At 39.5% G+C, this 25,434-nt stretch overlaps 1 protein-coding gene across 24 annotated transcripts in view; it reads right to left on the bottom strand.

Moving 5' to 3' along the window:
• The window catches only part of NRXN1 (neurexin 1), a 747,071-nt gene that overhangs the window by 56,497 nt on the left and 665,140 nt on the right, over nt 1-25,434 (bottom strand). The window contains exon 1 of one of the 24 annotated variants that reach the window (XM_086743398.1): nt 682-782. The exons of 22 other annotated variants lie outside the window; for them this stretch is intronic. In XM_086743398.1, coding sequence (XP_086599524.1) covers nt 682-714 — 33 coding nt within the window. In that variant the 5' untranslated portion in view covers nt 715-782. Of the gene's footprint in view, nt 1-681; nt 783-25,434 lie in introns of those variants that run through there. One more of the 24 variants, XM_086743396.1, reaches the window with a different exon arrangement.

The raw sequence follows: 25,434 nt of genomic DNA, 5'->3' as shown, positions 1-25,434 counted from the left end.
TCAGATATAACCATTCATTTGTCTGTAATTTTTCTTATCAAAACATGCATATAACTCACAGGAATTCCAGTTGTGCAAATGTTCACTGAAAAAAAAATCAAATCAAAACAAACACACACACAGGTACACACACATACACACACATATATTCTGAGCCAAAATTAAAAGCATGCATGGTCAGGGTTTAAGCATCAATTAAGCCAAAATAATTGCTAGATTATTAAAAAGAAAGCAGCCTGGCAACTATTTGAAGCAGGTTTTATTCATGCTTTTATTTGGTTCTTCTCAATTTTCCTTTCCTTTATTCCCATTTGTAGCAAACATGCTAAAACCCCATCTCTATTGTTTAAAGAAGCTGAAGAGAAAAAAAAAACAGAAGCATCCATGCTCTGGGTACCAAAGCGTTATTTTCTGAGAGCAGAAAAAAAAAAATTAAAGCTTTTCTATATTTAAAACAGGTATCGTGCAGAAATTTGATATCAGTATTAATGACATGCAATCTCCAAGGAGACATATTCTAATTTAAAAAAAAAAAAAAGTCATTTTCAGTAATCGGTGCAAATGCCTTTTTTTTTTTTTTTCTTTCTTTCCCCTCCTCGCTGTCAGACTAATGGTATCTTAAACCCTGCATGCTGCAGTGCTTCGCCTGTGCTCTGCATCGGCTGGGAGAGAAGCAGCTACCTGAGAGTTTTCACAGTGCCATCTCATATCCATGTCTGCCTGGCTACTCTGCGTGCTTACAGCTTTTTTTTTTTTTTTTTTTCCCCCTCACCCCCCCCCCCCTCCTTAATTCTTAATGGAAATCCTAGGAAATTTAGTCCATCCTCTGAAATCAATACAGCTGACAGGCGCGCTCCCTGCCTGCGCGGGAGGCGCGGATGACAAACTGCCTGCGCACCGGCCCGCCCTACCCCTTCCCGGCGCACGGGCGGCGGCGGCCGCGGCGGCGCGGAGATGGCGCCCGCCGCCGCCACGTGCCGCCGCCAAGCCAATGGCCGCGCCCGGCCCGGCGCGGCGCGCGGCAGGGAGGCCACCGCCCTGACGGGACCCGTGCGGCGACGTGGAGCGCGCGCGCGCGCGGGAGCGGGCACGGGCACCGCCTGCCGCGGTCGGGAGTGGGAGGGAGCGTGGATTTCCCTCCCCCCTCTCTCCCCCCCGCCTCCAACGGGCGCGGGGGTGCGGGGGCCACTTTTATCTCTTGCTATTTCAGTGGGGTGGCGCACGCATCAACGCCTCGGTAGCCTAATCCACCAATGCTTTAAAAGTTGAGGGCCGAATAATAAGGTAGAGGCAGCCAAACAAGCCTATCAAACCCCACAAAATGGAAGCATGCTCCTCCATTCCAAAATGTTCCCACCCCCTGCCCCCACCACTGCACAAGGCACAGGCTCTCATATGTGATGCCCAAGGAGCACTTGCCGGGCGCAGGAGGCGACAGGACAAGGCGCTTCTGGCTGCCATACAAAAACGTTCTCTGTAAGGCACACCCGCCATCTTAGGTTGGCGGTGGGAAGAGGATCAGTTACGCAGCGCTGCCAGGTGAGCGAGGTGCTGGGGACAACCTTGACAAAGAAGCAACCCCTGACAACACTTCGGTCCAGCCAGTCAACAAACCCAAAAAACTCCAACCGTAACGTCTATTCAACAGATAGCCTTTTAAAACAACACAATTCTATTTTGATTTGCATTAGTGAGAGATTTTTCTTTTTTATCTTCTTTTTTTCCCCTTAACATTTTTACCAAATCCCAACAGTTGCAAGAGTTGAAAGTTACCAACCACCAACCCTACTCTCTTGTAGAGCTTTTCCAGAAGCCCTCAAAACTACTTTAAATAATGGATGTCCATGCTATGGAAAAAGACAAGTGAGATACGAAAAAGCTGGGTGAAATTAACTTTACTGTTCCCCTAACAGGAGCTCAGAGATGACAAGGTAGCCCTGACATGCCTTACCCTCTCATATCCATTTTAGTGGCAGCATGTTGTGTGTTTCTAAAGGCATTTTGCACTTGCAACACTGTTTGACAAACCACATGTCTGCATGGAAGTTACTGCTAACAGCCCAATCATGTGGCAGTAACACTATGTCTTAATATGCTTTATAATGGAAAATAACTTGAGATGGATTAGTAAAATCTTCTCTGTATGAGAGATGTCTCCTTCCTCTAAACACAGAGCCAGGCTTGACCCTAAGGTGTGTGGCTCAGTGTATTTAGAATCATAGAATCACAGAATGGTTAGGGTTGGAAGGGACCTTTAAAGGTCATCTAGTCCAACCCCCCTGCAAGGAGCAGGGACATCCCCGACTCGATCAGGTTGCTCAGAGCCCCATCGAACGCGACGCCCCTTTTCCAGGGACGGGGCATCTACCATCAGACTGGGCAACCTGTTCGAGTGTTCCACCACCCTCATTGGAAAAAACTTGTTCCTTATATCAGGTCTATATCTACCCTCTTTTAGTTTAAAGCCATTACCCCTCACAGAGGTAATTTGGTAGACTTACATAGTAGTGCCTCGATTTTTAATGTTCAGTTATTAAATTATAAGCATGTGTAATAGATGTCTGCAGGCTTTTTTTCCTGATGAACTGAAGAATAACAACCCAGCTAGACAGCAGCAAGGCTGCTTGCTGGCACGGGTGCTGTTTGCATACATTAATTTGGCTGTAATTCAGTCAAACCAAAGACAGTTAATGCTGAAAGAAATGCTGCATGGCTTGTTGGAAGTGGCGTTACTGTTTGTTAAATGTCTACATGGCACTAATTAGAGAAAAGTCTCTGCCCTGCGTCTCTTACACATGCCTTGTTGTCAGAACCGGACTCCTGACCCTGAGGCTGGCAGCCTTCAAGAAAATACGCAAGTGGATGGTGCAGAAAGTACTATACTCACTTGTTCTACACATATTTTTCTAAGTTTGCTTTCTTCTAGCATGGGCCAAAAAAATTAAAATGTCCCCTAGAGCTGGACATTGTATTTTGATAGCTCCCACAGTTGTAAATCTACCAACATTTCCACTTGGAGCAACTCTTGGCACACCAAGGAACACCCTAGAAATTCTGAGATCTTCAGATCTTCACTCTGCACCTTTCTCCTTTGTGCAGACAGCAGGGGACACCATCAGGCCATAACTACGTGGCTGCTTATGCAGTGTTTTACTGCAGGGGTGGCAATGGTCAACCCTTCCAGCCTTCTTTGCCCATCCCTTCTCAGGGACCAGGGTAGAGGACAGCAAGGGCAATGCTGACGGTTTGCAGCTGTGTTCTGAGCACCCTTCTGGCATCAGCATTGATTTTCCTGTCTTGCCTGACAATAATCCCTGTTGGGGCTGTGTCCTCAATGAAGGGAGTTCATCTAGGGGACAAAACAAATAAGAAAACCACTCCTGTTTTCATTAAGAAAATTGTCTAAATGAGAATACTAAATACCATTTCAAGCAGTCCAAACAATGGGGTCCTTTCACATTCACGAAGTCAAACTTTGATTAACCCCAGCATGTGCCTTCCTGAGAGACAGGACTAAATTATCTATAATATTTCGCTTGAGGCGGTATTTTTCGGTAGTGTGATTCTACAATAACACTATTAACAGTAATGGACTGTCATACATCCTATGTGCTGTTATCTAGGGGACAAACTTAGCAATAACAGCAATGATGAGGAAGGATGGCAGATCCCAGCTCCTCTCAAATGTTGAGCAGATGTCTATGAGGACAGGATGCTGTTTGGGAAGCCCTGCCTTGAAGTGCCAGGAGAAAAACTGCAGGGCGCAGCTTGCTATGAGCTATGCTAGGTCAGAAAGGTATCACGTACAGATTCGAGTTGCCTGGCAAAAACCAGCTTGGAATGGAATAGAATCTTCTGTTGGAAAATGTCCTTCCATCTAACCAAATTCAGGCTTTCTTTTTTTTTTTGCTTTTCATGGAGATGCAACTGTATGTGTATCCTGCGTGATGTGCTACGTGTGATATGGAGATACAGTAGAGAGTGTGATTAGGATCGATTTTACCCAAAGAGCGTGAAGACACTGTAAGCGTTATGGGCTTAGCAGGGCAAAGCAATTAGTTAGAAATGCACCTGACTTTACACTTAACACTTTACACTTACTTGTGAGTTTACATTTAAGTAAATTCCTGACGGCTTTGTTGAATCAAGGCCAGATACACAAAAAATAACACTAAATGCAAAAAGGCAATTAACCTGAATTTGCTTGAGTACACACTCTCAAGCTGTACATGAGAGTTTTGCTGAATGTGTATGTTTTGCCAAATATATACAAAATATTGCTTAAAAACCTGCTTGTCAATGCAGGGAAGGATAGGAAATGAGTAGTATAGCACATATTTCATAGCGAGGGACATTGTAGTACCACAAAGACAAATCTATATAGTTACTAAAATGCAGTAACAGCATAATGCTTGAAAAAAATGACATTAAAAATTACATGAAATCCAACATATACAACCGAGAACACAAGCCAAACTTGAGATTTGATTTAAATCTAAATATGCTACATATTTCATTAACTAGGCAAGAACTGTACAGAAATATCATCATTAAAGTCCTTGCTACTGCACAGAACAGGCAGATAAAATTATTATAATTTATCTAGGAAAAGGATCTACTAAAGAGCAAAAAAAGCTCCTCTTTTTTTTTTTTTTTCAGATACCATTTTATCAAAAAAATTTGCACCTACAATTCAGACAGGGGTGTAAGCCTTAAGTTCTTACACTTCAACCTAAGGACAAGCATAGATGAAGCAGTTTGAGATAAGAGTGAGACTTTTTATGTACTTTAATCTCTGCATGAACAAATAACGTACTTAAATCTTGTGTGATGAAAACTCAAAAGCACTTAATACTTTGCAGGAGTTTATTGATAAGTGCATATATATGTGTCCATGTGCACACATAGCTACGCTTCTAGATAGCCACTTGACAGGCTGAAATACATTACCCACCACTTCTAAAGCTCTTAATAAACGTGAAAGTTATGTGAGTTTTAAATATAAACTTCTACATGTCCTTAGGGATTAAATTGCCATTTCAGCTTGAGAGTCACATCTCTCATGCTTAGGTGGGCCTCTGCTGATGGCTAGTCACCTGCAAACCCCAAATATTGTCCTTGGGAAACGTAATCAACAACTTTGAGGCATATGTGGATTTGCAGTCTACTCAGGGTTTTAATTTCCTGATTACTCATATGCAGATTCATTCCTACCCAGACAGAGCTGGTATTAAGGAAGTACCCTTACTCTTTTTGCAGGAGAACTGGGACAGAATTTGGAATGTCATTCAACGTGACATCTTCGCTTTCCCCGTGGAGACTTCTGCAAGACTCCATTCTGCTAAACTACCAAACTCTGGGAAACAAATGTCAGTGTCAACACTTTCTGTCATCTCTGTAACACTTAGTGTACTCTGCACCTGTGACAAAATTACCCCCTTCTGGCAGGAAGTCTGTAATCTCCTTCCCGGAGGTCTGAACTTTCCCATCATGCTGTCAGCCAAACTGCGCCCATCAGACCGGCTTGCAGATACCTCTGTTCCCATGGATCATAGGAAAACAACGTTGACAGTGATGAAAATCTTTGAGAGAACTGCCTTCCACTGCTCGAAAGGTCAAGATCCTCCTTCTTTAAGCAAATGGAAGCAGAAAAACTGTCACTGGAAAAAATTACCCTCTCAAGAAACCATAATTCAGATCAATCCTACCTGTTTAGAACTAACAGCTGCCATCAGACTTTAGTCCCAAAGCCTGTACTGCCAAGAAACAGACAAAATGTACTACTGAGGCAGGGCACACACCTATTTTCATTCTCCGCTTCCTATAACCTCCTATTTATTAGTCCCTACATTTTTTTCCGGCCTTTTCAAATCCTTCTACACCTGGTTAATCAACACAGTCGTAATAATACACAGGGAAAACCTGATGATATGCAGCTATTATGCTAATTATATAGGGCACATTTACTTTGTCTCAGTTGTCTCTGTAAATTACATTTCTTACCCTTACAAATATTAACACTACCTGATTGCTCACACCTATCTCATTTAGACATAAGTACTCATTGCTTCTTCTAGGGTGGAGGGGACAAATTACATGGGAAGATACATGGATACAGATTTAGGAAGGGGCAAGAAATCAACTACTTGTATTGAAATCTTTCCAAGGATGATTAAAAGAAAACAACTGCAAACCTTAGCATTTTTGAAATGGCAGAATTAAACATCAATGGAAGCATGTTTAAAGATGAACATCTGTACAAGAAAGAGGAATAAATTTTGCTCCTCAACTCATCCTATCTACAAAAGCAGATACAAAGGAAGAGTGTATGATACCTTTCAGTGAAAAAAAAAAAAAAAAAAAATAAATCAAAGATCAGATGAGACAAACCCAGTGCAGCATTCTGAAATTTTGGAGGTATCATGCCTATGCTTTGCTAATTAAAAATAATACAGAATGACAATGTCTGCTTATTCACAAGGATCCTTTTCACCCCAGGGCCACCAGGTGTGACACATAGAAAGTATTCACCCTTGCTATCCTGTGCTGGCTAGGAAAAGGGAGTTTTGTCCTCCTGTTATAATCTAGGAAGTATTAAGGCTGCCTTAACTCGCATCTGGCTGTCCACTGTCTAAAACACTTGTAAAGACATCATCTGCCTTGATTTCTGTACTGACTGCATCTCTGTAAAGGTCACAAAGTCCTAAATAAACTAGCTTTTTCTTCCCCATAGTGGATTCTCGTGGGCACACCTGCTTCTTTTGTAAGGAGGCAAAGGGAGCACAGCACAATGATGGACCACATCTCTTTGATTTGTTATTTTAAGCCAAAACCCAGCAATTTTACAGGAGCTGTTCTCATTTCAGTGGATGTCGGTTCAGGCTCCAGGTTTATAAGGGGATCTGAATTATCTCCAGAGGTTCAGCAGGGCAGATGAGCCCCCAGCGTTCAGATGAGCCTGGGGAAAGGGTCAAGCTCAGCACAGCCAAAGCAGTAGCAAACTTCTAAATTGCATAAAGGTTTTATCCTCCTGCAGACAGCAACAAGATCCAAAGGGGAGGGGAGAAAGAGCTCCCGCGCTGGCAGTAGCACACCAACAAGGTGCATTTTCCAGAAGATGCACAAGAAGTTGTAATGGGGTGAAAACAGAAGTCGAGAATTCAGGGAGGTTGAGGGGGGAGGGAATCAGGATGGAGAGCCCCACATCTGCCTTTTGCTCTATGCTATTCTGTGTGTCTGTGATTGTGTTTTCTTTCCCCAAATAAGAACAAGCAAAATAAAGAAAAAAGTCTTTCTGTTCTTTCCTTCTGGGTATGTAATGCACATCTGTGAGAGTCCAAATAAACTGGGAGCAACTGCAGAGGAGGATAGTATGTAAAGAATAAAGCTATTTGTAGCATTTCATAACTTTGTCAACATTCAATACTTAAATGTTTCAATGTGATTGTGTATTTCACAAATTACTAGATTCAAAGTGATTCTCTCATCAGCTTTGGCAGCGTCAGGAAATACTTTACCACCTTGTGCCAGCCTTCTGTATGGATAACAGGGGCAACTGCCTACGTCAAAATGTATATAGGATGATGGAATGCATACCATAAGACACAAAACTGTTGTACTAGAAAGGGGAGCAGAAAAACAGGTGAAGTCTCAGCTTCTGGCATATTTTCCCCAGGTGTGAATTTGCACCGCTCCAGAGCCATTTTTAGTAGCTGGTGAATTCTTGTTGCAATTTCAACATTTATAAAACAGTTTAAATCTAAAACTAACAGAGCAGAAAATATAATATATTGGGTTTGATTGATCTGGATCTTTGAGTTTCTAAAACCTTGTTGCTTTAAAGAAGGTTGCTATAAGTATATTATTTGTTCTACTTCAAAATAATACCTTTTCGGAGACACCCACATAGCTTAGAAATAGATGTGCAAATGCATTAATTTTTGGCCTTGCTACATTTTGCAGAGTGGGAGTAAAAGGAAAAAAAAATTGAGAATGTGAAACCTTCCTTCTAAATTAAAGGTTTCATATCCTAATAAATAATTTCTTTCCCCTAATGTGGAGAAGCCCACAGAGACTGGGTGTCTACTGCTGCCTCTTTAATCAGAAACCTGTTTTGACTGTTTTGTCAGGTAAACAGCGGAGCCTGGGCCATGTCCCTTTTCTATGCTCTGTGGAAAAATAAAGCAGCTATTGAATAAATACACAGGCACCCACAAAAGCACACGCAATGTAATGTTGGCTGTTCACCCAGCACAGTGCTTCCCTGTGTGAAATTAAGGTGGTTTTCCCATGACCGCAGGGATGCAAAGGGCTTGGGTTTTTACAGGAAGGATGATTGATGTGGGTAACTGATTCAAGCAGCAGCTGAAGGTAGCTGAGCCTCCCATAAGCTGACAAAGATGGAAATGCCGAGAGAGAAACCTTCAAATGAAGAGCTAATTAACAGATGCAGTTGTGTGCTGGTTATAGGGAGGGGTCTAATTACAGGCCTAGAGGAAGAGCGCAAAACTAATGAAGGAATTCACATTTAGCAGAGAATCTCTTGCTCTGACATCAGCCTCTGGGTGACGGGAGACAGAGACTGATGGGCTGATGAAACTGCTTGCATCTACAAGGCACAGGGCTGCTCACCTGCCCCTCTGCCACCAGCTAGGTTTAAAAGGAAAGGGTTTTTACCATGCAGGAAAATCAGGCAAACTAGAAGAGCTATGCAAACTACACCACACTCAGATCAAGCCATGGGCAAAATTAAAAGCAATGGGAACTCCTTAATTGCTGAGTAAGAAACTCATATTCTCTAGAAGGGCATAAACTGAATAGGAAACTGAGCTTTTCATACTTGGACAACTCTAACAAAACAAAGCAAAAGAAAAAAGGGATTTGAATACTTCATGAGAATTACATGATTTTCACACTTCAATTAAATTACAGTTTAGGTCAGCCATTTTGCCATGGGCAAGAACTATACTGAGTTGTTGCTGAGGGTATTAGTTGTTTTTTTGCTTAAAGTTCATAGCATTTAAAGAAAGAGATTAGAAAAAAATATAAGACAGACATGCAGAGCCCATAGAAATGAATAGAAAGACTTGTGGATCATGGAAGAGGCATTAAAGGGCTTGTGAGAAAACCTGGTCCCTCTGAAATCAAATGCAACTCTGCCAGGATTTCAATCCTTATTTTTCAGAACATCACAAAGTCTGTTCTCTACTTTCATACCTCTTTGGGAAGCACAGTCACCTACAAGCGTGAGTGAGAAGTCCTCTTACGAGCCCTGTTGCCATCACCTTTCCAGTCCGCACTAAGAAAGGAGGAGAGGATGCAAGTGCTACTCTCTTCCTAGGCAAGGCTTGTAGGTTTGTAGATCTGCATCCTTAAAAATGTCACACACACATATCTTTAAGACAAGTGCTGTTAGAGAAGCTGGTTTGAAGGTAGAGTACATACTATGCGTCATTCTTAGGGAAGACTAGAGGTAATGTAACACATTGAACCAGTATGGAGGCATGTGATGCAAGTGAAAAGTTTTCACTACCTACTGGTGTTCACGGTTTCCCAAACAAAAACTCTGACACACTATTTATATTCATTTCTATCGGTACTTACCTAGTTAAAACACAAATTAGCCATAACTTTCATTTCATTATGACAAGACATGAAAAATCAAAAACATATTGCTCATTGTGATATTATTCTTCCAGTGCATATGCAGAGTATTGTAGAAAAAAATGAGCTGTATTTTTTGGCTGATTATCTGTCAAACAGTCTGCTTGCGCAGGTCACAGTTCTGTAAGCAGTCAAATAAGCTCACGATGATAAACTGGAAATTACAAGACTTATGTACAAGGCCACACACAAGCATGTATAACCCTACATGTTGGAAATATCCTATTTGTTTTCTGCTTTGTTTACTATCAAATCTTCTTATTTCTCTTTCATGCTAAGAGACAAGTAATTAGAAGACTACTAATCAATAGACCATTTTATTATCCAGTGCAGCTCTGAATAATCCTCATAATTTAACTAGCTTCTGAGTAGGCCAGCAGGGAATACGTGGAGAAAACAAAGAATTTGACAAATGTCAAGGGCTAGTCAGTACAAAGCAGCTTTCAAGAAAATGAAAAAAACCTACCCGAGATTAGTTTTAAGTAGTGGAATCAAAACAAGTGAAATGCAAATTTGTTTTTTCTTCTTTTCTTTGCAGTAAAATTCACAGCTGCTTTGCTAAGCAAAAGCCCCGGTGGTCAGTCAGGCTCTGACTGCTGGAGCAGGAACCTCCTCCTGCGCCAGCGAGCTCTCCTTGGCCCCAGGAGGATTTTTTTTTTCACAAAGAAGGGAAGGAAAGGAGTACGTTATCCTCCCTCAGGACCCCCCACCAAGTCTAGGTTTCTCCACTGACGCCTTGTGAAGAGAAACCGCAGCACAGCTATGCTGGACCAGCAGCATCCTTGGGCAGCAAAACCAGGTGCTGTCCAGGCTCCATTAGAGTGTCCTTCATACCACTGAAGAAGTGGATTTAGCACCTAAATGCTAACAACAAAGAAGCAGGGATATATTTTCTCCCACAATATTAATATATTCACAGATTACAAAAAACAGACAGTTCATCTGCTCAGATCTCCTCCCTTCTCTTTTTTTAAAAACAATATCATTGAATTTTATTTGACATTCTGGAAGTGTATTTTTATTTAATTGAAAGCAACCAAGATAATTATTCTTTGTCTATCAAAAATGTTTTCTGTGCTTTAAAGAAGACTACAGAATAAAAAGTAGGACAACGCAGAGTAAAAACATTAATTAAATAGTCCTGAATGCATTTTCTATGCTCTTTCATTTCCTTGACAGCATAGCTGCACTATTTTCTCATTTATTGTTAATGAACTAAGTATACCCTTGCTTGGTCTTGCTACAAAATTAAAACAATAAAAATAAATAAATGCAGCCCAACAAATTTAAGCCAAATCATAGTCAGATTTAAATCACAAACATTTCAATATTTAACAGAATATTGCTGTAGCCAATGCATAAATAATCAAATGAACAAGATATGGCAAGATGGAAGCAGACTTTAAAAAAATTAAAGAAATATAGGATACAGGTGGAAATGCTTGTGTATATATAATAAAAAGTCAAAAGTCACTATGCTTATAATGGATATAATTTTCATGTTGAACTTATTTTACCTTGGAATCCATGACTGATGATACAATTTATTTCACTAATTACATTATTTCTAAATGTTTGCTTAGTGCAAAATGTGGTTGGAAAATCTCTGGGTCTTGCCTACTGGCCTAACCTTTATTTCTTTGTTAAGTCTTTTTTTAGCTACTTTTTGCCAGATTTGTGGGAGATCATCTGGTTCAACAGGGCTAGCCCCTTATCATCAGCAGCACAGGATCCTTTTTTCAACTGATCATACCAGTTCAGTTTTTACTGTTATTCCTACTGGAACTCCACTCTCTTGATACCCTCTTTTTATTCCCAACCTGTTTATTAGTGGCCAGTTTATCTCTGTTTTGTCTCATGTCTTAGCACTTTCCCCTCTCAGGTTCATTTATTTTCACTTCTAGTCATTGTTTCGCTGTGTTAAAACAAGCCACATTCTTTTAGAAGATGGAAATGTAAACAGATCCGATGAGCAAGGATGTGAACTCACAGCAGTTCTTATGCTATATGCTAACTACCTTAATGTCATGCTTTTTAGAAGTACACTAGGATAAAGACGCACACATTTCCAGTGGATACCAAGTGCTGATGTAGTGCAAGCTCCATGTAAACCTGAAGTTACTGGCTGATGTATCTATACCGTTTTTTTTCCTGTTGTCGGACAGGATCATGGCCAGTTCTCTCTTCCCTGATACAGAGCAGCAGCACAATTGCCACAATACTCCAGCTTACTCATCCTGTTGTCATTTAGCACATTGCATGCTTTTACTTCTCATTCATTTCTAACTGATGAGCAATTAACTTGTAGCTGAATATCTTGTTATTCTGAAGTATGTGATTTTGTACTTGATACTAATTAATACATCTCTTTGCGCCTACCCCAGTCCACAGGGTCATTCAGCTTGATATCCTAATTTTCTCCATATTGACGATGCCTCCTTTCTTTATGTCGTGCCTAATCAGTGCACCTCCACTTTTTGAGCTACTCCTGGGCTACATTTTTACTGCTGTTCATTAAAGTTAGTGAGTCTCAAGGAAGAGGCAAGACTTGCAATCAACCAGCTCATCAACTAGGAACAAAATATTGGTTTTCTATTCCTGGCAGGTGGCATCTAAAGTCTTGGCTTCATCTTACGGCTATCTACAGCCTTTACTCTGAATCAGAATTTGGAAGAAGGTCATACCTACTGATTTATAAAGACAACAAGAGCTACAAGAACAGAGTCAGGCAGAATGATAAAAAAAAGGAGAGAGGAAGAAGAGGCCAAAATAATCTGCAACAGTACTACCCAGACCCCCAGAAGGAAGAAGGATAAATGTCACAGTCCTTATAAAGAAAAAGAAATATTTTGAGCCATATCTTTATTCTGATCCATAGTGCAATGTCTTGCTGACGTATAAAATTGCACCTAATAGCAAAATACATCCTCAGTAAAATGATCAAATCTTTATTTTTTCTGCAGCTATAACAGAGTAATTGACAAACAGTGCAGAAGCCAAGGAGAAATAGCATGTGTGACATCACATTCTTTCTTTATCAGACAGATTAAGTAAAGTTTTAAGTGCTGCAAATGCCTCATGTTCATTCTTTGCAGACTGGTGAATTCCATCTGTTAAGAATGAATTTCCAGTTGGCACACAGAAAATGACTGCACTGTTGTATAAGCACCTCCACTAAGCTTTGTCATTTATTTCTGTAATTAAAACCATTTTGAGAAAGATGTAGTCAGTTCAAGCAAATTGCATGTTACAATAAAACAATTCTAATAACAAAACAGAAGTTATTAATGAATACTTAATTCTATATAGGAAAGTATTAATTGGAGTAGCTCCTGAACAGGGTTATGGCTGTTATAGGGCTTTACTATGTGTTTTGTGCACAGTTACATTTGCATAATAATCTGCAGTTACATTTGCATAATAATCATAAATCCAATCCAGAAATGTATTTTTATTTCTCTGAATAACCAGCCTGTTAATTTATCAAGGGCTCTGAACATACAAAATGGTGGAGCAGAGCCTTTTTCATGGGATTTAGTAACTAGAAACAAGCAGGGAACTGAAGGATGAAATTTTTAAAACAACTTTCATTGATTGTAAAAACACAGTTTATGGTTTCTTAGATCTGTCTGCGTAGTGTTTGCCAGCCTCTTCTCACCTCTCCAATCCCAAGAAGAGCAGCAAATATATAATAACTGTTCTTATACTGATTATTTGACTAGAAATTTTTTAAAAAATGTAAGTTTCTTAACAGACCACACTGTGGCTAAAAGCCTGCTTGCTACATACAGATAACTTAAACATGTGCCACATGCTCCAGAAGCAACTTCTGGAGTAAAGAGTTTTGCTTTTGTATGTGTAGGTATTTGCAAATTATTTATCTTTCCTATCTTGCTTTCAGGGGAACCATTTGTTCTTACTAAAAACCGTTGCTTCCCAGGTACCTGTAGAGGATGTACCTCAACCAACCAACCCAACAGCCATAGAAACACCGAGCTCCAACAGGAATATGCATCTCGGTCAAGAAGCTCTGGAGATATTCAGCAGTATGCCTCAGGACAAGACCTGCAGTAAGATGAGGCAATGCTGCAGCCCAGTTTGGTCAGAAAACTTCTTCCCATAATTTCATCAAGCTTGATGAATGACACAGCACTAAGGATCATGACCTTATACATTTGTAGGAGTTTTGACCTTTCAAGCACAAGATGATCATTCCTAGATCATTTATCCTCTGACAAAGACAAGATATGAAGATAAAGCTTATTATATGAGAAAATGATCATGCCCTTCTTAACATTCAGAAATCTTCTCTTAGGAAAGGGCTATATAAATACAATGTTGTTGTTTTATTACATGAAAACCTGTAACTTCTGCTACAAAATAATGTTCTTTTAAAAGCACTGCACACAACATTCACAAATGAAATAGCAAAACTCCCTGATATCTGGACCATGGGAAAAGAGTGATACAAGAGCCACTCTTAAAGAGTAAGCTCCTGAGAAGTAAGATCATAGAATCATAGAATGATAGAATGGTTAGGGTTGGAAGGGAACTTCAAAGGTCATCGAGTCCAATCACCCTGCAAGGAGCAGGGACATCCCCGACTAGATCAGGTTGCTCAGAGCCTCATCCAACCTGGCCTTGAACATTTCCAGGGATGGGGCATCCACCACCTCTCTGGGCAACCTGTTCCAGTACTCTACAACTCTCAGTGTAGCAACAGGCCCTACTGAACAGCCTCTCCCTGTCTTTCCTTTAGGCCCCCTTGAGGTACTGGAAGGTACTGGTCTCCCCAGAGCCTCCTCTTCTCCAGGCTGAACAGCCCCAACTCTCTCAGCCTGTCCTCATAGGAGAGGTGCTCCAGCCCTCTTACCAACTTTCCTGGCCCTCCTCTGCACCCTCTCCAACTGGTCCATGTCCTTCTTATGTTATGTAGCTCATAACTGTACTTGTGGTTCAACATCTTGACACTAACATCACTCTCCTCACATTTCCACCTTCTGCTTTTGTCTCCAAAGAAATTCCTATCACCAGAGGCTTCAAAACAGGCTTATCTCAGCCTAAGAAGCAAAAGAAAGGTAGTTTTCTAGTGGCAGAGATGGCTAGGTTCATGAATTTTTTCCTCTTACAAGTGGTGGCTTCTCATGAACACTTTTACAGCTGAAACCCAAGAAATACATACCTCAAAACCAATTATATTCCCAATGTTGAATTTTGACATGTGTAACACATTCTTTGCTGCAAAGATGAAAGCACCTTTCTCACAGGCTACTACTACACCTTACTTTGTAAAGACAACACTATAGTTTTATTTCATGGTAGTCCAGGTGCTGCAACTGAGTGACTGAGCGGTGACTCAATAGTCTAAAATGAGCTGGCCCATTCTAAACCTGAGATGTTATTCCGCCTATGACATCAACAAGAAATGGTACCTGATGTCTTTCTTTCTCTGCATAATTAGAAGCCTTGAAGGTTTGGGGTTTTTTTGGTTAAAATAAACAAACAACAACTCCTCAAAACAAAAGCACTACTCAAATCTTGTTCCTCTGACAGGTGACTAAATCACAAGAAAACTCATACAAAGTCCTAACTTTACAGTGAGACAAAGGACAATCTTTTCTATGATTCTTTTAAATAAGTTAATATTTTATGCTTGCTTTCACTCAAAAGCTTTTGGACTCCTCTGTTCTCTACCTCTTTCTCTCTTTCTCTGTTTATTTTTTTAACAGCCTAAAAGAAATAAAAGCAAACAAAAGAGAGAAGGAAACAAAGATTTCACATTATTTTTGTCAAAAATGCCACTGCAGATTAAAAATCCATTGAAAGCAGAAATATATGGACAAATATAAAAGACATCAGGTTTGACATAAATGTGTTTTCACATTAAAACTACTCATCAAGTCTCTCTGACGTCTTTTCTGCCCTTTACTGGCAATCACATAAGGGCTTACCAAACCAACAGCCTAACTAGACTGGAGTCTTAGCCTATGGGAGTGGATTAGCAACAGGTGAACAGAGACATCCGTTGGGACTAGCACAGATTTCACTGTTAGGTTGCTGATACAGACTTGCTCATGAGAAACACCTTCTGCACAAAGCAATAACGCTGCATTCTGCACCTACACTTGCATGCACCATATAAAAGTCCATCCAAAAAGACAGCTACTTGTGACACTGATAGGAGCACCTCATTTCTACATATACTGACTTAGAAGCTTTTTCCTGGAAGTTTCACTGATATCAGTCAACTCAGTGTTCCCAGGAAGGAGAAAATAAGGCTGTTATTACTGCAAGAGAACAACAGAGCCATGGGGGATTAGCAGATGCAAGGATGCTGCTGGAGTTCAAGGAGAAATGGCAACTTGAGAAATGCAGTTGCTTAAGGAAAAAAAAAAAAATCGGGAACAGGTTTTGAGTGGGGGAGATAATAATGATTAAATAGGCTAAATAAAAGGGAGGAAGGAGTAATCAACCAGATTTTTTCAGTAGAGGAACAACTCTAGAAGTGTGCAATTAATTATGGAAAATAGCACAATTAATGAAAAATACAAAGGAAATACATATGGAAAAATGAAGAAACGATCTTTTGTGTGGGTGAGAGTGAACACAGAGAAAGATAACAATGTCAGATATAATATGTTACTAAAGCTCTTTATTTCCCTATGTCCCTTTGCTTTTCAAACTCTTGCAAAACATTACCTCATCTGTTGTTTGGTTTTTTTTTATCCCTAGTGTGCAAACTCACATTTCTCATCTTTGTCTTTTCCACTGCAGACAACAAAACTCTTATCTAGCCAGAGTGCCATCACAGAGAGACAATGTCATGCACAGCTTACTGTGTCTTCAAGTACATTTGTTTGGATTTGCTAAATACATTTTGAATGTGTTCATCCACCTCTTCATTGCAGAAGCTCAGGGAGCTGAAACATCAAGAAATGTCTGGTTTTGAAAACAGTCCCAGATATATGCACACACCCCACATTTCTAGAGTGGGTTTTAAGTAATCAGAGGAATCTGGCATGGTGTATATTGTTTAATCAGTGGATAATGCAAAAGCATTTCTTTAAAAGTATTTTCTGTCATCTCTGTAGCTCCTAACCTGCAATTCTCTCAGAGAAGCTTCAGACAACAGATTGTTTCACTGAAATCCTGAGTAAATTGGCTTACATATACTCTTTGTAACTTATATTTTTCTCCAAATAATACATTTACACTGACAAAAAAAAGCTCTACTTTTAAACTGTTGCAGCTTACTTCTGTTTCTGAAATTTGAAGGATGTTCTAATGGAGTCTGTCCTCTTCACTGTTCTAAAACAATCTGTACCTTCGATACTGTAAGCACAGATGTATGTACAGCTCTGCTTCCAAAAAACTGTTTTGCGGGCATTCATTGTGTGGTGGAGTATAGTACAAAAGATGATCACAGAAGTGTGCCTGTGATCTGAGGTCTGGCACTGAGCTACTTCAGCCTGAACCAAAATCAAATGCAAATTTCATAGCTTTCCCACTAATATACATCTTCAAACAAAGAACAGTTCATTTGTGATTTATGCCACTGCTTCTTTCACTGCAGAACATCTCCCAGATATCCTCATCACTTTAGGATACTGCCCTTCAAATTTGCTTTATAATGTGCCTTGTGCATTTCATAAATCAACGCTGAACTCTTCACTTCTGTGCATTACTTCTGAAAATAACCTCACACATCTTCTGAAGTATGATCCATTCACTTGGTGAAACTCTAAGATTTTTCCTTAATGTGTCCTGGTCAAATTAATAATAATAGCATATTAAGTGTTCCATGTAATAATTAGATGATAATAACTTGATGATTCCACTGAATAAGGCAGGGAATGAGATCTCTGTGAAATTTCCTTTTTCTGGTGTACAGTCACAGGGCTGGAATCAGACTACTCACATATAAATTCAACAAATTCAGTGACATTACAAAGCTATGTTATACCATCAGGAGGAAATTCTGAGTAACACTTTGGTGACAGGAGGTTCAGACACAACTCAGAAAAAACAGCCTGTACTGTGGAGAATTATTGAAACAACTCAGGTGTGACTTAACTTCATGTCTGGATCAACAGGGAAAACCCTAAGCTAAGGTACCTAGACAGCTCTGCTGCTCAAATTTCAGAGCAAAATTAATTTAGGTGACCAGAAGCTTTTGCCCAATAGAGGCGCTATGTACTACTTTTAAAGTTGGGCTTTTTTGTTGTTGTTGTTGTTGCCCAAATTCTGTCTAGAACTAATTTTTAGCTGTCAGAAGCCTCAATGGCTCTTGCCCTATATCCCTTAAAGTGTGCTGTGAGTTTGCATAGTGTTTAGCAAGCTTTAGGAGGACCTGCATTGGCTTGTCATATTTTGCTGTTTACAAAAGCAAACCAAATAATTTTAGAGTCCACTTACGAGTTTAAGCAAAACTTATTTGAATGCAAATAAAAAAGATAATAATGTTCCATACAGATAAAATACCCTATGCATTGAGTGTAGAGGAAAAGGAAGAGATTAAGAAAAGACAAACCAGTGCACAAATAACTTCTGTGAATAAATCTCATCTAATATAGGAATAATGATATCCAAAGATTATATAGACATTATTCTACTGAATTTTATTTGCAGATTTTTTTTTTTGTTTTGTTTCACTGGTGTCTCAGAAGACTCCAAGCTGGAACACTGTATTTGTATTAAATTTTATAGGATGGTTCAAAACCCAATGGAAGGTTATAATTTTATAGTAAATTATATAGTGACCTTTTTGTAATGCTTAAGGTGGTAATACTTGGGCTAGGTATTTTACAAATAGTGCAGCATATTTTTAATTTAGGAAAATGTATGCATAGGATTTGCAGAACAATCTAAATTATTCTGCACTTGACAGGATTTCAGGAGTTGTGTCTATTATCGTAGTATTTTTCCCGCAGAGTGTTTGCTTCACGTCTACACAGAAATAGCCCCTGAAATGTCAAAGAATATGGAAGCTAGGTGGTTGCTTGTTGACTGGTAAGATTACAAGTTGCCAGACTCTCATGGCAAGAACAACTGCAAGGCCAGATGACAATCAAACTGCACTCTTAATTACTTCTGCCGCAGAGTCTAAATATACACCGAGCTTGTGCCAAAATCATGTTGTGCTACATCTAGCTGATATGTGTCAAGGGACTGTGTCCTTCATTCTCTACCAATATTCAGAGGTATCAACATGGATAAATTCAATATGGGGATTGTAGCAGGTGCTGAGACCTCACTTGATATATATACATATGCATGTCAACCTAGATAATATACTTGGGTATGGTAGGCAAAAAAGAACATAAATCACTGTCAAGACAGGTTGCTGTACTCTCTGGAAGAGAGTCATGGTGCTTTACCGCTTTACTGAATCCAGGTGCCATTTTTTCCCAAATGAGATTTTGATTAAGAATTATTATGTCTGAAAGTCTTTTAACCCCAAGCCCTCATCCTTTTGACTGCCACTTCAAAACATGTGTTCTAACTAATAAAGTAACCGCACCGAGATTACAGCAGGCATTAGCTAAATCCAACTTGAAATGAACACAAGAAGCCAATGGTATTTGTCAATCTGACTTTCTTATGAAGTCAGGCTACATTTTCTCTGTAAATGTAATTTTTCACCTCTTAGCCACTTACATATTTGCTATAAAGAAACAATCATACTTTTTCTTTCATTAGGCTAAAGGTTGAAAATCATCTTGAAGTATAAACAGCATCAGACAGTAAAAATGCTAAAGGGTATGAGAGGTCCAGAAGGTGTAACTGAGGCTGATATTATTTTTCAAAGACAGTAGAATCAATTTTTCCTAAGTGCCTGGTGCTGGAAGCTTAGCTTTTAAAAATAGACCATTAGAAACAAAAATAAAATGACAACTACTGTGAGCTGCGGTCTTTCTCGGGATCGGTGTTCTGCCTGGTTTTGCCACCCTTCCACATGAATATATAATTTGCGAACAAATCAGAAGCTGATGACAAAATGAGCTATAGAGTTCTGACATTTAAAATTTTACAGAACCATTACCTTAACATGTCTCTCAAAACTGAAAAATACACTGCACAACGTACACAAATCATTGAGTCGCTCAAAAAAAGTAAGCAGGGAGAGCTTTATATAGTAGCAATCCTATACAACCGTTCAAGAAAGGCAATCATATCTGTACTGTGCCTTATTTTTATGACCAAATGAAGCATAGCTTCTTTTTGTATCACTCAAATTGGCCATTTTCTTTCACATTTTCATGTTCTATTATTTGTGTCACTGCAGCTAGAACGGCAAGATTTACTTAGGAACGATACTTTATCAATCATGAAACACAAAGCATAGTCCAATCTCACTGCATATAGGCTTTAAATAATGTTTGACACCTCATCTTACTTACAGAAGCATAAGAACTGGTAGCCTGAATTAGGGACTTTAGTGGTAGCTATTAAACATTAAGAGCCCTTTTCCCTATGCATCCTTATCTTCTTCATCTTCTGTTTCATTTTCAGTGTTATTTTATTGCATTATTTTATAATGGGAAGACAATGGCAAGAAATCTGTCTATAATATAGTGCTCCTTCTCATATAAATAGAGAACATGAGTGAAGCATTTGAGGCCAGTAACAATTTTCCCAAACTTCCACCACCTTTTCCACTCCGTTAAAAAAAAAGTGGAAAGTACTGTTTTCTTCAAGTTTGAGTTTACTTGAAAAAACTCCCTGCTCAAATAATCCTGCTTCCATCCCATTCACTTCATGTGGAGGCTAACACTGAACCTACATGGTTACTATTTAAGGGATCACAGAGAATACTAGCCCCAGGCTATCTGAAGAGAAAAGTAAAGCAAACAAACCTCAAAATCCCAAATGGATTTTATTTTATGTGTTCCCAAGGCCCTTTAAGCATCACTGGCAGAGAGGCATAAAAATGACTTCTCTTTCCCAGCTGAGGGACAGGAAACTCTAAAATGAGTTTTTCCTTTGTGTATGAATGGCAATGGAGAACATCTGCCCTTCTGCACTACCTGTGGGATTACAGACCTTGTGGCTAGTGGTTCATGTGGATGGGCTACAGGGCAGCTTTGCTCACTTGCTGACCCAGCCATGGCATCCACACATTGATGGATTTGATCACAAGAGCCATCTCTTTGGTATCTCTAGAACTCAAAACCTTATAACTGGTTGTGAATAAGGACACTTTTCTTTAAGGGGGACTTTTATCACGTATTACTAGGAAAAAAAAAATACTCTAAGTCCTATGTTCTGTGGAGGAACTCTTCTCATGATGTGGGATAAAAATAAACTACTTGAGAGGCAGGTCACATGACAGAGACAAGATCATTCATTAGTTAGGCTTATGTATTGGGGTAGGAGTTACCAGCTGGGAGAAGTACTGTGCAATGAGGAGTAACCTTGAAGAGTTAAAGATGCACAGAAATGAAAAGACTTAGCAGCTAGGGACAGGAGAAAGATGGTGAGGCAAGTTGAAAGGATCATGTTTCAGCCTTCTGAACAATTAGCACACCTCTCTGTGTACTAATAGCAATACACTTGGAGAATGTTTCTATTTTAACATTGGTTGGCAGCAATGCTAGGAAAAAAAAATAAAAAGCACTTTGGCTTTGACCCTCCATGTGAATCTCATGAGTTTAACTAGTAAAGGATATAAATTGAATGACTGTCAAGCCTCTATACCCAGGACAGGTGTTTCTAAAAGCATCTCTGAAGCCTGACACAGCTGGTTAGAAGAATAGACTTGTCAAAGAGAGGCCACAGAGACAGGAGAAATACTTGATCCTCAAAGCAGAAATCTATAGTAAAAGTCAAAGAAGGGAAATCAGAAAAAGCCTTCACAAGTCTCTTGTGAAGTGGCTAAAATACATAAAAGGATTTTCAATGGCAAGTTTTTCTCCCTGCATAACTAAGGAGACTGACCAAAATTTCTGCTTGCATTTTTACCCATGTAGTTTTATTCCAGATGCCTATGCACATGGCTACTCACATTTATAGCACTGCAATTCAGCGGAGAGTCAGACTCTGGTACCATGTAAGCCTGAGAGTGCCTGATTTCCAGTGCCTCCTACTCCAGTTTTCTGGAAATCACAGTCCCTCTTGTAACTACAGACAGGATAGTTCTTTGCAACCTCTCATATCAAAGCTTTTTTGGTGTCTATAACCATTAAGACAAATACACATTGAACTGAGCTAGCCACATCAAAAAATACATTGATTTCTTATCTGCATTTTGTGCTATAAAGATAAGGACATCTACTTTTTGGACAGAAATGGATGACGACCCCAAACCTGTCCAGGCAGGAAAAAAAGAAAAAAATCCCAGCAAAGTTACTGCAGTCTCTGTATGTAAACTCACTGGACTTCACTGCCATCTGCAAAAACTGTAAGGCATTACTAAAAGGGCAAAAATGATTAGGTGAAGCTGTTCAAATGTCTCGGGTTGCTAAATTCAGGTTTTCCTCATTCCTCGTTCTGATTATTATTCAAATGCACTCTTCTTCTTTGAAAAAATTAAGGCAATTTTTGGTGTTGTTTGAAAATGATAGCCCAGAAAAATGAAATAACATCAAATATCACGTCGTGAATGATATATATATATATATTACATTGCCAGGCTTATGTAAAAGGTGGAGCATCAGCAAGGTATAAATGCTCAAATCCAGTACAATACAACCATAAAAAATGTTGAGCAGACCTCAAAACACCAGCTGGCATACAAATTACTTGATAGCTAATAAAATACATTAGTAGAAAGAGAAGAATTATTATTTAAAACACAGTACATACACAAAAACAGTTGCAATACTTTGCACTAAATTATGCACTTCAGATAAATACTGGAAACGCAACATTGTCAAACAAACACCAAAGTTGATGCTATGGGACTAGTTTGAAGTTCAGCCATTCAGCATGAGCTACTAGAAGGAATAAATTTAGTTCTCAATTTCAATTTAGAGCTTGCAGGAGAAGCTTTCCTGCAAGGGAATACATCTCTGCCATCAACATCTCTGCCAACAGTGGGCCATAACGAATAGACCCGTTTCCTTGGAACACCCATGACAGGAGAAAGATTAAATCTAATAAAATGGAAGTCACCAGAACTCTCCAATTCACAGCAATTGATTAATAATCTATTATATGAGGTAAATGATTTAGAAAGGTCTCTGTTCAGACAATGAAGGGAGTTAATATCAATAGGCTGAACTAGCGTGCACAGTTTTTCTAGATTAGAGAGGATGACTGATATATTATTTACTCACTTGGACATTATTATTCTTTTGAAGCTTACATTTATGTCCAAAGACAAGCTATAAAACAGATCCTAGCAGAGCTGTTCAGATTCACCATTTGTTATTAACAGATGACCTTCTTCTAGGTCTTAAAATATCTTGAATATGCAAACTCCATTATACCAGAACAGCTTCAGCCCCACAGGAGACCAGTAAAAATGACCTGGGAAGTCTTCTATTACAATAATTATTCTAGATAAAAGTACCAGTCATTTCCAAAGTTTAGGTTTATTATTGTATTAATTAAATGTTATAGCGAAACTCCTGTGAAACCATTGTTCTAGTCTTTTCTAGCACATACACGTGTGGCCAGTTTTCACTGTAAGACCTTCAGGTCTTATGGTGTCTAGCACTTGTTCTCTAAACTCTAGCCTTTGCAAATGCACGTACTGTAGTTTCATTTCAATTTTTACAAAGCTGATTTTCTAGCTCTCTAGTGTGAAGAGTAAAAACTGACAATGTGAACTCTAAGTTGCAGATACCAAAAGATAGATTAAATAAATAAATAAATAAAGAAGTTATCATTATGGCAATGTTATAAGGGTTGTGTCTAGTTTTTAACAGCATTTATGTTTAGGTACTTCTATTATTCATGTTTTGATTGTGTTACCTAAAAAAAAATAGGGACTTGCTGCAGAAGAAGAACGAGGAACAAATCAACACCTGAACTACTGATGCATGGAGACCGGCTGACATTTGGTCCTTTTCTGGAAACCAAAGGAAACATCCTCACTGCTGCATCCACAGGAGTCAGCACCAACCTGAAGGATAAACTCTGGGTCTAGGACACTACAGGACAACAGGGAACAAGAGTTGTTTTCAGGACTCAAACACAATTTTAATCACCAGACACATCCTGCCCTGCTTTTCGTCTGCAGAACTCTCCTTGTATTAGTAAAATCATCAGAAAAAAAACTGGAAGAGCTACAGGGTCTGTAGGACTCTCCCCTCCCATTCCCTAACTCCTCATCTCATGCAGCTCAGTTTCCAAAGCCAAGGGCTTCAGACGTGGGCAGATGAGGACAGGAACGCATGGAGAAATTCCAGATGCTATGGTTCAGTGTAAACATATCAATCCTGATAGGCCATTTTTGATGCATCATAACGGTGGCTGTTATGTACAGTAAATTATGCTTAATTTTAAATATATTTTCCATTTACAGTATAAGAAAAACTGTAAATTCTAACCAAGAGCCTGGAATCACGGGAAACATAATTACCTATCCAACATGCTACTATGACAAGGGAAAAGCACCCTCCAAAGCACACTGTGACCTTTCAGTGAGATGATATCAAGTCAATTATATGGCTGCCATGGAACTCAGACTCTCCAGTGAGGCTGCTGGCACATGACCTTAATGGCAAGGGGCCATCTGACATTAAAAAAAAAACAGAAAAAAGAAAAACAGCTGGAGGATAGTAAAGGGGAACATTATCGCAATGCATACTAGGGGAGGAGAAAAAAATGAAAAAAATGCACAATTTGGCATAAACAATGCTGATTGATAGAGAAGGAAGAACAATTTAGAGAGCAAAAAATAAGTAAGTAGTAACAGAGAAAGAGACTAAAAGTCAAAGGCCATGCCAGTGCCAAAACGAAGCATGGCTTTGACATGGCTGTAATTTATGTAAGGAGCATAGCAACGCGACGGATCAGAGTTTGATCCTTATTTCTGGACTCGCAGCACTTTCATGGCTTTATTTCCTCTGTTATCACATTACCTATTGTACGTTCATCTCACCTGTATTATCCTGAAAAGTTATGCAGGAACGCAAAGCTGTGCCAGCAGGACCTAACTGCCATGCTAAGCCGGATGGGCAAAGGAGGTAGCAGGTACGTCCAGAAGCTGCTGCAGGACAGCTGCTGAGCAAATGCACCACCTTCCTGTGCACGGGGCAGGATGCAAGCATTCTCTGCTGTCAAGGGGTTGCTCTTGGGGTCTAAAAGACTATACACATGCCTGAAAACCTTATTTTAGTGAACTCTTACCTTTTCATAACACCCTTTGAAAACATGCCCATGCCTGTCACGATGCTGTAGTCACTAAATCACCTTATGTGCCAGATGTTCACCATTTAACCGGTTCTGGTTAAATGGTGTTCTAACTAATTAAGCCACACATCAACTCAAATGCTTACAGTTTACTTCATGTAGACAGATCTTTAAAAGCAGCTTGTTTTCAAAATCTGAACAGGCAATGATTAGAAATGTGTTTTTAGAGTCTTTGGAGATCTATCTCAGGCCCTCAGCTGGGAGCTGTGAACAACAGATAATGCCTGAGGGGGAAAAACTGAACTATGGGTGGATTTACTTTATGTAGCTTGATACAGTGAAAGCAGGTGCAGTGACATGTCTTCATTATTACTTAATCTTTCCATCTTGTAGATATGGGGATTGGGACAATGATGGGGATTGGAACTGTGGTGCAGAATACTGAACTGAGATAATCTAATTACTTTAGTG

Source organism: Chlamydotis macqueenii, chromosome 3 (assembly GCF_036417535.1).
Source record: "Chlamydotis macqueenii isolate bChlMac1 chromosome 3, bChlMac1.mat, whole genome shotgun sequence".
Taxonomy (NCBI): Eukaryota; Metazoa; Chordata; class Aves; order Otidiformes; family Otididae; genus Chlamydotis; species Chlamydotis macqueenii.
This window is presented reverse-complemented; position numbering and strand designations above follow the sequence as displayed.